The 14840-nt window shown below is 63.3% G+C and overlaps 1 protein-coding gene across 1 annotated transcript in view; it reads right to left on the bottom strand.

Moving 5' to 3' along the window:
* Positions 1 to 493: 493 nt before the first annotated feature.
* TCERG1L (transcription elongation regulator 1 like) overlaps positions 494 to 14840 on the bottom strand; it is a 159464-nt gene continuing 145117 nt past the window's right edge. Inside the window, exons 10-12 of the mRNA XM_070058271.1 lie at positions 10173 to 10262; positions 6618 to 6736; positions 494 to 2857 (exon numbers count right to left, since the gene is read on the bottom strand). Of these exons, the coding sequence (XP_069914372.1) occupies positions 2701 to 2857; positions 6618 to 6736; positions 10173 to 10262 (366 nt within the window). The 3' untranslated portion in view covers positions 494 to 2700. The remainder of the gene's footprint in view (positions 2858 to 6617; positions 6737 to 10172; positions 10263 to 14840) is intronic.

Raw genomic sequence — 14840 nt, 5'->3', positions numbered from 1 at the left:
ACAATGTCCCCGGCTTCTCCCTGGGGTCTGGATCAAGCCCAGGAAGATCCAGGGCCTCCTCCAACGGTGCCCCAGGGCCTCCCGTGGGGGCACTGACAGCCCCGCCCCCAGGGCCTCCCGTGGGGGCACTGACAGCCCTGCCCCAGGGCTGTGCTGGCACAAGGAGCTGAGAGCGGTCAGACAGGAGGAGCAGCACTGGGGCAGCAGAGGCCTGAGTGTGGGCGCTGGGGAGAGCTGCGGAGTCTGGGGCGCGGGGTGGGCTTCGGGGCAGAGGCGGGGGGGTCCCAGGCACCGCTGCCCTGGAGGGGCCCCGGGCCCTGCAGGACTCAGGCTCCAATGGTCAGCACCACCAGGTGCTAAGGCTAGGGGGCGCTGTTGCTAACCCACGCTGGGCTGGTGGCATCTCAAATGACAGAGACATTCAGAACTGAAACATGTCACAACTTGGAAATCACAAATATTCTATTTTCTGTACCGTCGTAAATGCACACAGAACACCAAGAAAACCTGCTTCCATCTGCAGCCCAGAGCCCTGTCAGTCAGTTTTACCAGAGCCCTGTCGCACAGGCAGTGGGGAGGGCACGAGTGGCACCGGGCGGGGAGGGGTCTCGGGAACAGACGGCAGTGCAGCGAGCCCCAGCCCCTCGCCCTGCGGAGGCCCGGCTCCCACCAGGGAATGCAGAACGCGTGGCCCCAGCACAGGAGAAAGCAGCAGACAGGAGTCCCAGCCGTGACGCGAGTGCAGCCCAGCCAGGGGTGGCGGCTGTGCGGGGGCATCTCCCGAGGGCACCAGGTACGGGCCGAGGGCAGGACAGGACGCTGCGGCCCGGAAGCCCGAGCTCGGCAGGGGTCTCACCCGCGCTCTTCCACTCCGGCTCTCGAAGCCGAGGGGACCTCAACGCATTCTCAGAAAAACAGAATTCAAAGAAACTTACTTGGATAAAATTTTTTTTTTCAATCTATATACGAGGGTCTTCACACAGTCCGTGGGAGATGTGCACTGGGGAAACTACTCATAGATTTCAAGCCGTGTGGCACCAAAGACAGTTCACCTCCACCCTCCTCGCCCGGGCGCCGTGGCACTGCCGGGGCTCCGCGGGCACGGCCGCAGCGCCTTCCTCAACCTCCAGGAACCGCCGTCTGATTCTGCCTCTTAGATTTTGATGGGAGTCTTAGTCACAAAATGCTGGTTTAAAATATTTATTAATTAAAAAAAATCTAAAATCTTTTATACAAAGATGATGAGAAAAATCTCATGCAAACTCTGGGCATACAATAAAAATAACTCAAATATTAATATGATGATTTGTACAAAATAGCTCCTTTGTCACAGGGACCTCTGGCGGCCACTGTGGCTTCCTCCTGGACACCCTCAGTGGGGGAACAGCAGAGACCCCTGGGCACTGCCGGTGATCCGTGGCCCCTGTGCCCACGCCCACAGCCATCAGGATGGTGAGTGACACCTGTCAGTGACCCACGGCCCCTGTGCCCACGCCCACAGCCATCAGGATGGTGAGTGACACCTGTCAGTGATCCACAGTCCCTGTGTCTACACCCACAGCCACTAGGATGGTGAGTGACACCTGTCAGTGATCCGTGGCCCCTGTGTCCATGCCCACAGCCATCAGGATGGTGAGTGACACCTATCAGTGATCCACGGCCCCTGTGTCCATGCCCACAGCCATCAGGATGGTGAGTGACACCTGTCAGTGACCCACGGCCCCTGTGTCTACGCCCACAGCCGCCAGGATGGTGAGTGACACCTGTCAGTGACCCACGGCCCCTGTGCCCACGCCCACAGCCATCAGGATGGTGAGTGACACCTGTCAGTGATCCACAGTCCCTGTGTCTACACCCACACTGCCAGGATGGTGAGTGACACCTGTCAGTGATCCGTGGCCCCTGTGTCTACTCCCACAGCCACTAGGATGGTGAGTGACACCTGTCAGTGACCCACGGCCCCTGTGTCCATGCCCACAGCCATCAGGGTGGTGAGTGACACCTGTCAGTGATCCACGGCCCCTGTGTCCATGCCCACAGCCATCGGGATGATGAATGACACCTGTCAGTGATCCACGGCCCCTGTGCCCACGCCCACAGCCATCAGGATGGTGAGTGACACCTGTCAGTGACCCACAGCCCCTGTGTCCATGCCCACAGCCATCAGGATGGTGAGTGACACCTGTCAGTGACCCACGGCCCCTGTGTCTATGCCCACAGCCGCCAGGATGGTGAGTGACACCTGTCAGTGATCCACGGCCCCTGTGCCCACGCCCACAGCCATCAGGATGGTGAGTAACACCTGTCAGTGATCCGTGGCCCCTGTGCCCACGCCCACACTGCCAGGATGGTGAGTGATGAGTGCCCTATTGCTACTGCTCAGACAAGGAGACAGAGCCCCGGGGTTCTCAGGAAATGCTGGCTGAGTCGTGGGTGATAGAACTGCCTTGAGGTCGTGCACACGGCGCTCGTCCGGCTCAGCCGCAAGTCTGCATGGATCTGTCGCTCCTGTAGACTACAAGTGATTTGCATAATTAAAACAATCGGATCGACGTATCATGGCGACTGAAACTGCATCCAACTGCGAACATCGTACAAAAGAGAGAGCTTCAATATGAAACAGTAGTCCCGCCAGGCCACGCCGGCCCGCCCTGCCCCGGCGACTCGGCGTCCGCCCGGCAACCCAGCGCCGGCACGCACTCATCTCATCTTGCGCAGCCGCAGTCTGTTCTCCTTGTCCCTTTTCTTGAGGACCAGGATGAACTGGTTGAAGAAGTGCTCCTGGTCCTTCCTCTTGGGAACCAGGCGGAACCGCTGATCGCGGCCGTGCTTCTCGGCAAACTCCTTGAATGTGGTCCTGGAAGACAAGGAGCTGCCTGAGACGCGTCCCGGAGCGGAGCAGCCGTTTCCGCTGCTCTGCCGGCGTCCCCTCCCCCGCCACGGGGCCCTGAGGGGTCCCCTCCTGTGGACACTAACGGGCCCTGCCGTCCCCAGTCCCTGGCTGCGCTGGGCTCGCATGGCCCACCCGCCCCGACCCTGCCGCTGCTCCCAGGCACAGCCTCTGCTCCTTTCCTCACTCCCACTAGAAGCGGGGGCCAGGGCTGGGCCCCTCCCCGGTGTCGGAGCTGATGGTCCGGAGGCTCCGAGCCCACGTGAGTGTCCTGGCTCTGCTCCTGGATCCAGCGCCCTGGGAGGCAGCGGTGATGGCGCACGCGGCTGGGTCCCTGCCACCCACGTGGGAGTCCCAGATTGAGGTCCCAGCTCCCGGCTCTGGCCCCGGCCCAGCCCCAGCCACTGGAGGAACTGGAGTAGTGAACTAGTGCATGGGCGCTCCCCCCGCCTATCTGTCCACGTCTGCCCCTACCCCTCTGCCACTCAAACAAAACGCTTGTAAGAGGGAAGAGAAGAGGTGGGGACGGGTGCCGCCTCCTCGGGGTCTCGCCTGCTCCAGAGGCTTAGGGGGCTCTCAGCCCGTTCACAGCCCCCGTGGCAGGTGGGACGCAATTAACCCACACCACAGTTCTGCCCAGCAGGCACCATTGCCCTGAGCAGCCAGCGGTGGCTGTGAGCAGGAAGCACCCAGATTTGCAATGAGTGACCTAGACGTGCTGAGCTGCTGAGTCCCTGGAAGAAGGTCATCCCAGAGCCACAAGCCACGCCCACAGGCCTGGGCAGCTCCCACCGCAAAAGGCTCTGGGGCCTCTGCAGGGACAAGTGGACCTGTGTAGGCTGTGGCCCCACAACTTCCAGGACCCTGGGCTTGGACTTGAAGCCAGGGACTGTGATGAGGACACAGCCGCCCAGGCCTGGGGGAGCTGGCGTGGGCAGCCAGCCCGGTGGCTTGGCCACAGGTATGTTTCTGGCCGGCCTGGGAGCCGGGGTCCTCGCCACGGAGCAGGCGCCCCGGGTGCAGGGGACGGCATCAGCTCTTTACGGAGAGTTTTCTGTTTTCCTGCAGACATTGAATCATTGCCTTAAATTATTATAACTTAATAGCTTTCTTATCCATGAATAACAAGATTACTCTGACACAGCTGTTGGAGGCGAGACGAATAATTAGCAGGAGCTGCCGACGGTTGCCAGTCAACAGGGAGCCCACAGCTCGCTGGCCCAGCTGCTGCCTGCTGGCACAGTTCACGCGTGAGATGCCCTCCCCCTGGCTCCCCGCCCTCCTTCCCGTGGCGTCAGCCGTGGTGTCACGGGGCTAGGAGCCCTTGCTTGTGCTTCTGCCACTGACCTGCATGTGAAAAATGAAGGGGTCAGAGCTACCTGGGCCCTGGGCCTCCCTGCACCTGCCCGCAAGGAGCCAAGCCCTGTCAGCCGGCAGTGGTGTCTCCTCGGGCCTGCATGGGGTGGCCCTGCCTCTGGGCCACACCATGGGATGGTGCCACGTCCTGCTGGCTCTGGCGGGCTCTCGTGTGGGCCTGGGTGGTCATCTGGGTCTCCGGCAGGCATCTCTGCTCTCCCTCTGGTAAAGGGAACACCACCCAGGCTGCAGCTGGAGGTCAGCCCCCTAGGTGGGCGGGGCTATGGGCTATCCCAGAGCCCCCTGGACAGCCCCTGTGCCTGGGAGACCAGGAGCCACTTGGACAGTGAGCTTCAGCCCTCAGGGGACCCCTTAAGCAGCCCGGGCCACACTCCGCGGGCCCTCTAGGGTGCTGGGATGTGAACCACACAATGACCAGGAAACTATGATGGGGCAGATCCCAGGAATGCTTTTGACAATGGCATGGACTTAAGTGAGAGATACTAAGAGCCATTTCAAAGGTGCTCATCCACTGCACTACTGCAGCCTACAGCAGCCGTGTGCAGCCACCCCAGCCCTGTGCACACCACACCAGCCCTGTGCAGCCACACCAGCCGTGTGCACCTACAGCAGCCGTGTGCAGCCACACCAGCCGTGTATACCCCACCCCAGCCCTGTGCAGCCACACCAGCCGAGTACACTCACCCCAGGTCTGTGCACGCCACCCCAGGTCTGTGTACTCCACCCAGCCCTGTGCACGCCACACCAGTCCTGTGTACCCCCATCAGCCCAGTGCACCCCATTCCAGCCCTGTAGACCCCACACCACACCTTTGCACCCCACATCAGCCCTGTGTACCCCACCCCAGCCCTGTGCACCTCACCCCAGACCTGTGTACTCCACCCCAGCCCTGTCACCCCACCCCAGCCTTGTCACCCCACCCCAGCCTTGTTACGCCACCCCAGACTTGTGCACCCCACACCAGCCCTGTGCACCCCACCAAGACCTGTGCACCCCACACCAGCTGTGCGTACCCCACCCCAGGCCTGTGCACCCCACACCAGCCGTGTGTACCCCACACCAGCCGTGTGTACCCCACCCCAGCCATGTGCAGCTGCCAGCAGCCGTGTGCAGGCCACACAGTGCTACGCACCTCACAGGTTCACGATACCGCACGTCGCATCCTAAGGGTCCTACCCCCTCCCAGGCTCTGCCAGTGTCTTTGTCTCCTCGTGCCCCAGCTGCTCAGGGCGCTCTGAGGTCTCCTCCGTCTTCCCAGGTGTGCATGGGAAGACCACGTGGGCCACTGCTCATGTCCCTCGTGGGCGCAGAGCCGGCAGCTGCCGTCTTACATACGCGGCAGCAATGGCGAGGACCGCACACCCCGGCCGCCCAGCACCGCGAGGCCGTGCTCCCGGTCCCTGCCTGAGGCTGTACGGTGACGCTGGAGTCCCTGCAGGCCCAGGCCATGAGGCACAGGGGCAGGGACTCCAGGAGCGGATCCTCACTCCCACGGCCAGCGCCTCTCTGCCGGCGCACACAGCAAAGGCAGGGCCGGAGCTCCGGCTGCCCCGGGACGGCTGGAGCCACAGGACACCATCGTCTGCCCGTGCCTGGACCTACTGCGGCTTTCTCGGATAGAGCTGGGGATGGGACAGCTCACGCCGTCGGCCTCAGGACTGTGGGAGCAGCACTCGTCAGTCACGCCAGCTACTGACAGGTGTCCCACGGACCCGATGGGGAAAACCCACGTCTGCAGAGAAAGCACCCGCTCCACCCATGTGGAAGAGAACGCTGCGTTTATAAAACAAAGTCGCAGGAAAATCATCGTTTACTTTCCACAAACATCAGTCCCCAAAGTACCACACGTTCCTTTCCTTGAGAAGTCAGTGGAATTCTTTACAAGGACAAGAGCGAAGCGCATGCACTTCCCGTCTCTGCCCTCCACTCCCGCAGCCGTGGACCCTAGTCCTGCAGCAGCGCCTGAGCTGCTGTTCTGGGGAAGCTTCGGCACCAGCCCGGGGTCACCGGCACTGCGCCGAGGGGCTGGGCCCGGGTGCTCATTCTGGGTCTCCCTCCCTCGACCAGAACCGGCCTCCTCCTGCAGGCTCTGGTTCACTTCCCAGGTCCCGGGGTCAGGGCTGCTGGTCCTGCAGAGGGCGGGGTCCTGGCGCACCTGCTTGGCACCCCGCTGAGATGATGGATGGTGGGGGTCTCCGCTCTGAGCGCACAGAGAAGCCAGGCCTCTGGCCCCCAGGTCTCCACCGCCTCTACCAAGCACCTGGCTGTGCGGCTGACCCAGGCCCCCCGCGCGTGCGCCCACAGCACCGGGAGCGGCCGCCCAGAAAGCGCCCAGCCCGGGTCCCCGTACCTCGGTGACACTTCCGATTCCTCCAGCAGCTTCCTGAACTCCTCTCTGGCCAGCAGCAGTTTGCTTTTCTTCTCCTTGTACTCTTCTTTTATTCTTGTCTTGACGAACTGTTCGAAAATCTTAACATACACACACACACACAAGGAGAGCGTTACCCAGCGCGTGCACACACACACACACACACACACACTCACGGAGAGCGTCACCCAGCACACACACACACACACACACACACACACACGGAGAACATTACCCAGCGGCGCAGGGGGAGTAGCAACAGCCACGAGGATGCGGGGCGAGCCCTTCTCACGGCTGCTGGGGCTCCGAGGCCCCGCCAGCCCTACGCCGTGGGCTCCGCACGCAGCCCCGCGTGTGGGTCAGGCCCTGCATCGGGTCCTTCAAGAAGCCCTGGGTGACGGCAGCCCCTGCCTGTGGACAGCAGTCTGGACACATGGCCCCCAGTGCCCGTGGTCCCTGTGGGCGCTAGTAGCACGCGGGCACGGTCCACTTCCGGTCACCTCCTGTGGCGGTGGAACAGCTCACGTCAGGGTCTGCAGACGCGGCCACAGCGTGAAGACCTGCACCCAGCACTCGGAATGCGGGAGCTGGGGCAGTGAGGAGGTGCAGGTGGCCCCTCCCGAGGTCGGGGGCTCCAGGCTGCGTGGGTCCTCCATGTACAGTGCCCTCCGAGGAGGCCTGGCCCTCGGGCACTGCGCAGGCCCTCATGTCCACCACAAGTGCCCTCTGAGCCCCGCCCCCACAGGAAATCCACTTTGGGGCGCCATGGTGGGGCAGGGGTGGGGCAGGGGTCCACAAGGGACCCCGGGTGAGAGGCTCACACCAGGGCGGACTCTCCCGTCACAGTCGTCACTCACCGCCCCACATCAGGGCAGCTGTCACGGTGCACTGGGAGGTCACAGGCCGGGGCAGGGCCACACCATTCCCAACGCCGTCCAAGCCTCAAGGACCGGAGAACGGGTACGTGCTGACACCAGCGTAAATGGAATCACCAATCAGCACCCCACACACTATCCTTCAGGCCAGTGACAGCCGCTCTGTGCCTCTCCGGCCACGGCTTCGTGGGTCCCCTGCTCTGCCCGGTGGACGCAGCTGGGAAGTTGGCACCGGCTGAGGCCCTGGACAGCTCCCCAGTGGACGTCCTTAGACCGCGTCTTGCTCCGGATTCCACTTCCACTCACGGGAGGGTAACCGTGCCACGGGGCCCGGCTCACCGCGGCGACTATGGCTCCAAGCAGGTGTGCGTCCGCCTCGGCGCGGTGGCTCGGGCTCAGTCCCCTACGAGGCGCAGTTACGTAAATGCACAGTCGTCCCACGCTCACGTGGACAGAACCGTGTAGGTGGGGTCATGCAGCTCTGCCGGGAACGGTCCGCTCTGTGGAGCCTGAGCCTGGACGGCCACGTGTGCCGAGTGCAAACCTCCTCAGGGTCCCGGCAGGTTCTCCTCTCTCCCCCGCTTCCAGTGCTGCGACCGTCTAACACGGCAGGGCTGTTTTCCCCTTCTTGAACAAATTATTCCAGTTTTAACCAAAGAGGGGCACGACTTTTTACAGAGAGCATTGCTCATTATCTTGTTAGAGTTTAATAAAATGAAACACGGCTGTCACCATGGAAACAGGCCTGGTCTGCTCTCCCTGGGCCCGGCCTCGGTCCAGGCAGCTCCCGTGGCCTCTGCAGCCCAGGGACGTGGTGAGATCCCAGCTCTGCCCACGGAATGCTGAGAGGTGGTGGCCCCCACGTGGACTCCGGGCCTGCTGACCCCACAAACCCGTAAGCAGGGCTGTGCTTCCGGGGGCCGCCAGCCTTTGTTTATTTTCTCAACTTGGAGAAGCCACAAGGTCCCCGTTAGAGAGGCTGCAGGCCAGGGAGGGCGCTCGGCACACGGGCGGCGGGCGGCCTGCTTCCCTCCTCCTGCCCGGGCCCTCTGGGCTCTCCCCAGCGTGGCGACACGGCCCCGCCGCCCCAGGCCCCACAGCCGCCTCCTGGTGCAAGCTGACACCGCGGTGGGGACACTCGGGTGGGGAGGAGGGTGGGTGGGCACGGCCCAGCAGGTCACACCTGTGCTCTCAACCAGGCCCGGCGGCTCCTGAACCTGCAGCGAACCCGCTCACTCCGGCAGGCACACTGGGGCCCTGGGGCAGGCGGCCTGAGACGTGACTGACGCCAGTGCTGGGCTTTGGCTGAGGGCTGGCCGGTCTCTCCTACTTCTCTGACTCCTAAGGATGCCCTCAGAGTGGCCGCAAGGGCCACAGGACGCCGTGTGCAGCATCGCGAGCTGCCGGCGGGCTCCCGACATCAGGCGGCTCCTCACCGCGGGCCGGGCGTCTGTCACGTCGGCAACGGCCTCTGTGTGCGTCCAGAGCTGAGCTTTGTATTTTTATTCTCGCAAGGAAGGAGTGAAATAGCAATGCTTAAAGCCCACAGTTTCCCTCGGCTCTGGAGTGAGATACAAATCCCGCGTTCAGCTCAGTCAGCATTATTTTTAACCACTGTGGGCACGTCTCTTGGATTTTAAAATATTTCTTTCTGGAAAATAAAACTCACCTAAAAGCCGACAAAAGGTAATTACTTCAAGGGCCAAGTTCCGGATTCTAACACGGTCGACCCCGGCCCGGCCGGGCGGAGCTTCTAACTCCTGGGCACCAGGGTATGCCGGGCAGCGCCCGGGGTCCCACGGCGCAGACGCCTGGCTTCACTGAGCGCGTCCCAGGCATTTGTCAGAGGAACCTCGCGCGCCAGGCACGGGCTGGCAGGAAGACCGCGATTCCCAAGCCGAGGGGAGGCGCGGGGGGCACCAGCCACGTGGCAGGGAGCACCTCCGTGTTGCTGACACTGCAGTCGCCACGTGAGCCATCTCCGAACCCCAAGCGCCAGAACCGGCCTTGCGCACAGTCCAACTGGGACAAGAAGCGGACGTACGGGGACTGGAGCCTCCCAGAATTTACCTGAATCCTCCTGGGTCGTCATAGTCCCCACAGACCCCAGGCTGAGCACAGAGGCTGCGTGAGCCCAGGCTGCTGTGGCATGGGCCCCACCCCCACGATAACAAGCCCGGCCGCGGCTCAGCCAACATGGCATGTCCCTCTGTCTGTCCGTCCAGCCTGGGAACCCTGCTGGCCCCATGAGCTGATTTCTCAGGGAGCCAGGGCAGCCCCTGGACGAGCCCCTCTTCACGACGGCTCCAGGCAGCCAGGCAAGCCCAGCGCAGCCTTCCCAGGCCCACTGACCTCGCAGGCCAGTGCTCCCTGGGCCTGTCCCAGGCCACTGCCAGGATCTGAGAACAGAGGCCCGTGGTGTTTCTAACATCTGATGTCATCTGGAATGCACGCACAGCCCCCAGCTTTCCATCTTTGAGGGTGCGGATTTGTGTAACAGGGCCACGGCCAAGGCATCAGGTAAACACCTCCACCAGCTCCTGTCACTCACAACTAGAGTGCTCGCTCCTCACCCCCGCCCTGCAGCAAAACCGAGGGTGGCAGGTGCACCCTCGCCCACGCCGTGTCCCCCGCCTGGCCTCTTGCCTACCCGTGACGTTACCTGTTTTCGTTCCTCTGAGTTCAGCAGGAGATAGCGGGGGTCAAACACAATTTTATGCAATTCCTTCTCCCAGGTAGAAAACGCTGACACCTGGAGAAAGATATTCGATAGAGTTGCTTTTAGCATCCGACGCGGAGCCTGGAATGATCAATGCAAAGGAGGCGGCGCCCAGGCGCAACAGACCCGGCGGGCAGCGCTCTGCGAAGTGTCAGACGCGCCAAACTTCCCAAGAAAACCAACACTAGGAGACCAGAAAATGCCATCTCCAGGCCACCACACGGCTTCCCGGGTCTTCCAGGGCGGGCCCCTGACCTGCAGCCCGACCGGATCTGTGGACAGAGGCAGCCTGGATCTCACAGCTCAAAGCGGATCCCAAGATGAGAGCTGTGAGAGGCTGCGGACTAGGGCGGTGCCTGGTGCCCAGGCAGTGAGCACCCAGCTCACCGCGCCTCAGTGTCCCTGTGTCCACCCTGCTTATGTGACTCAGCTTGAAATATAAGGCCACTTCCTGTTCACAGGAAAGATCGCGAGACTCCTAGAGAGTTGCCACACAGCCACACGTTTCCCACGGGTTAACAGCTTACACCGGCCAGCCGGAAGCACGGATGCTGCCGGCACCGGCACCCAGGCGGGCAGCGGCAGCTCAAGTCCGCCCCTCGCTCAGACGGCTTTCTTCCACCGCCTTTGCCCTGTGTGCCGGGAGCCCGCCCTGCGCCATGCGCCTCGCTCCTCGGACCCCTCCACACCGGGACAGCACCCAGATCTCCCGCAGGGTTGGTCTCAGGTTTTTCTCATCATGGGCTGAGGTTAGGGGTTAGAGGGAGGCCCACAGAGCAAAGTGCCAGTCCCACATGTCACATCAAAGCTGCACACTGTCACCAAGACTCGTCACTGATGATGGTGCCCTGGCCGCCTGGCGGGGCTGGGCGGGCGTCTGTGAAGAGACCCTGTTCCCTCCATACGGGCTCTCTGGACCTGTGTGTGTGACCCGCAGTCCCTGGGTGGGTGTCGTCCTCTCCCCAACAGGTCCTTGGTTCACAGTCGCCTATTTACAGGGAATGGACTTGTGGATATCCCTTCAGTCTGTGGGACATGCACGGTCTGCTTTGCTGTGCTGCTCCAGCCCCGACCGCGAGGTGTTTGTGGTTGGCCCTGGGTCCCCCAGCACAGGCGCGTGGTCTTGTCCCCCAGACACCCCAGTTCTGAAGGAAACCCTGGCTCCTCCTCCAGACAGCGGTGCTGGGAACAGAGCCCCGCCCTGGGCGTGCTTGCTGCCACTGATGCCACTGCTCCCGGGTTCCATCCGACAGAGCAGGGCGGTGCCTCAGCCGTCCGTCCAGGCAAAGGCAGGTGGGGGAGAGGCAGGTAGGGCTCCCAGGCAGCTGGGATGCTGCCCGCTTGGACCAGGCCTGCTCCTCACAGCTCATGCGGCGCCCGGGAGGACGGCCTAGGTCACTGTCTGTAGGTGCAGAGGCTGGGATGCGGCACCCGCCAGCGACTGAACTCACCTGGGCTGCAGGAGCCCGAAGCAGGGCAGAGGTGGACACAGACAGAGGCACCTGCAGGACAGTCCGAGGTGTGTGTAGAGCCTGGACGTCCTCTTGAGACCACTGGGAGCAGAAAGGTCAGTGTGACGTCCACCCTGGGACAGCCACCCTGGGGTCAGTGTGACGTCCACCCTGGGACAGCCACCCTGGGGTCAGTGTGACGTCCACCCTGGGGCAGCCACCCTGGGGTCAGTGTGACGTCCACCCTGGGGCAGCCACCCTGGGGTCAGTGTGACGTCCACCCTGGGACAGCCACCCTGGGGTCAGTGTGACGTCCACCCTGGGGCAGCCACCCTGGGGTCAGTGTGACGTCCACCCTGGGGCAGCCACCCTGGGGTCAGTGTGACGTCCACCCTGGGACAGCCACCCTGGGGTCAGTGTGACGTCCACCCTGGGACAGCCACCCTGGGGTCAGTGTGACGTCCACCCTGGGGCAGCCACCCTGGGGTCAGTGTGACGTCCACCCTGGGGCAGCCACCCTGGGGTCAGTGTGATATCCACCCTGGGACAGCCACCCTGGGGTCAGTGTGACGTACACCCTGGGATAGCCACCCTGGGGTCAGTGTGACGTCCACCCTGGGACAGCCACCCTGGGGTGTGACGTCCACCCTGGGACAGCCACCCTGGGGTCAGTGTGACGTCCACCCTGGGATAGCCACCCTGGGGTCAGTGTGACGTCCACCCTGGGACAGCCTCCCTGGGGTCAGTGTGACGTTCACCCTGGGACAGCCACCCTGGGGTGTGACGTCCACCCTGGGACAGCCACCCTGGGGTGTGATGTCCACCCTGAGATAGACTCCCTGGGGTCAGCTGTGACATCCACCCTGGGATAGTCATCCTGGGGTCAGTGTGATGTCCATCCTGGGACTATCACCCTGGGGTCAGTGTGACATCCACCCTGGGACAGCCACCCTGGGGTCAGTGTGACGTCCACCCTGAGACAGCCTCCCTGGGGTCAGCTGTGATGTCCACCCTGAGACAGTCATCCTGGGGTCAGTGTGATGTCCACCCTGGGACAGCCACCCTGGGGTCAGTGTGATGTCCACCCTGGGATAGACACCCTGGGGTCAGTGTGATGTCCACCCTGGGACAGCCACCCTGGGGTCAGTGTGATGTCCACCATGGGACAGCCATCCTGGGGTCAGCTGTGACGTCCACCCTGGGACAGTCATTCTGGGGTCAGTGTGACGTCCACCCTAGGATGGCCACCGCGGGGTACAGTCTGACAGATGGATTTTCTTGACTGACAACTTCTATCTTCAGGAGTCTGTCAAATCCACGAGCTCTTTATTGGGGGAGGTGACCCAGGCTCCAGCCAGGGACTTGCTCCAACCTACTGAGACCGTGGTCAAATGCACCCACGTCGCGGGGCACGTGGGACCCTCTGGAACAATGCCCAGGTCCCTGTGCCCTCGTGGCTGGCTGGGAGCTGTCACACCTCCACACCTGAGCTCCTGTGCACCTGCAGAAACATGAGGCTGTCCAGACGTCTGTCTGTCCGACCGGCCACCTCTGGCCCGTCCTCTCCACTCCACATCTGAGCTCCTATGCATTTTGGGGGTCCTGGGGACAGCACGGGGGTCTCACTTGCATACCCAGAGCTGTCTCAGCAGGGTCTCCCGCATGTGGCGAATTCTGTCCCAAACACAAGCTGCTGCGGAGCTAACGTGCTGACCAAAGTGGAACGTCAAGCAACCTGCCTTTCCTCCCTCCTTGCGATTTCTAAGCAGAGACAGGAGGCCCAGAGTGTGCTGTGCGCCTGGGACTGGAGGTGGTGGCGCGTGGTCTCCACGGGTGCAAGCGCCCTGCAGACAGGGTGACGGTCACCCTTACCTGCACCTGCTGGCGACCACGCGCGTGGGCGTGGATCCGGGCTCCCCTCACCACGCGCTCCTGTCCTCGGCCACAGGGGCAGCAGGGGCAGCAGGGGCAGCTCCCCTCGGGTGCCTCCATGGAAGCTCGTGCCCGTGCGACTCACCGCGCTGCGTGACGCAGGTCGTGTGAGACACAGACTCCCCAGGGGCTGCCCACCGGCCCCTGCACAGCGTCCCCTCCCGGCCCCCTGCCCTTCCTGCTGTTTCTGTCTCCGTCAGAGCGAGGGAGGTGACCCCTGGTGTACAAGGGCCCAGCTCCCTCACCTGCCCCACACCCCGACAGCCCTGCCCCACTGGGTTCTCACAGCCCTCTGTGTGTGAGGAGCCTCGGGCCGTCCCCCTGAGCTGCCCGCTCACCGCCTGCCCCTCTGCCTGCACAGACGGGACCAAAGTGCCCATCGGCTTCTCCCCGTTCGCCCGAGCTAGTCTGTGCCGTCTCTGACTCAGGGCCCCTGGGAATTACAGGTGCCTGTGGCCCTGGCCTAGGTGACCGGGTGTGGCGGGGGAGGCGAGAACACGGTCTGTGTCCCCAGTCTCCTGGGAGCAGCCCCTGGGTGGGGGCCCGGGTGTGGCAGTGCACCGAGGAGGCATCTCCAGACAGCTCTGGAAACGGTGACGCAGGACGCGAGCCAGTGACGTGTGACTGAGCAGGTGACCAGGGCGCTGCTGGGCTGAGTCAGAGGAACACGCTGTCCCGCCAGGAACGGAGGGGCTGAGCTGCTCCTTCTCCAGGGCTCCCAGGGGACACTAGGTCCCTCTGCGTGGGGGAGGGAGTGGTCTGGACACAGAAAGCTCCAGGAGGCCAGGCGAGCCCAGGTGAATGGGAAGTGAGCCGCGGGGCTGGCTGCCAGCAGCCCTGTGCCCCTGGGCATGTGGCCGCCCACCCTCGTGCCTGGGCGCTCCCTGTGCCGGCAGCTAGGTGGGCCGTGCACGTCCTGCACAACAGCCTTGACACTTCCGTTCACCTGTCGGAGCCCTGAGAACCCAGGCCAGGAATCAGAGTGGGCGGCTCCACGACCACAGCCTGACCCATGTGTGCTGCAGGGTGGCCACAGAGAAGGCCACAGAGCCAGTGGGACGGCAGAGGCCCAGGGCAGTTGGCCCAGGACAGCGGAACCCCAGGCAAAGGAGAAGAAAACGCCGTCCCGACCAGCAGAGCTGGGGAAGTCGGCTCCTCTCTCAGCTGGAGGGCGGAGCCTGGTCCCCTCCTGCCTCCCCAGAGCCGGGTCAGCGACAGGTGTCACCCG

The sequence above is a fragment of the Oryctolagus cuniculus genome, chromosome 15 (assembly GCF_964237555.1).
Source record: "Oryctolagus cuniculus chromosome 15, mOryCun1.1, whole genome shotgun sequence".
Taxonomy (NCBI): Eukaryota; Metazoa; Chordata; class Mammalia; order Lagomorpha; family Leporidae; genus Oryctolagus; species Oryctolagus cuniculus.
The sequence above is the reverse complement of the archived record's forward strand: the minus strand, read 5'-3'. Positions and strand labels throughout refer to the sequence as shown.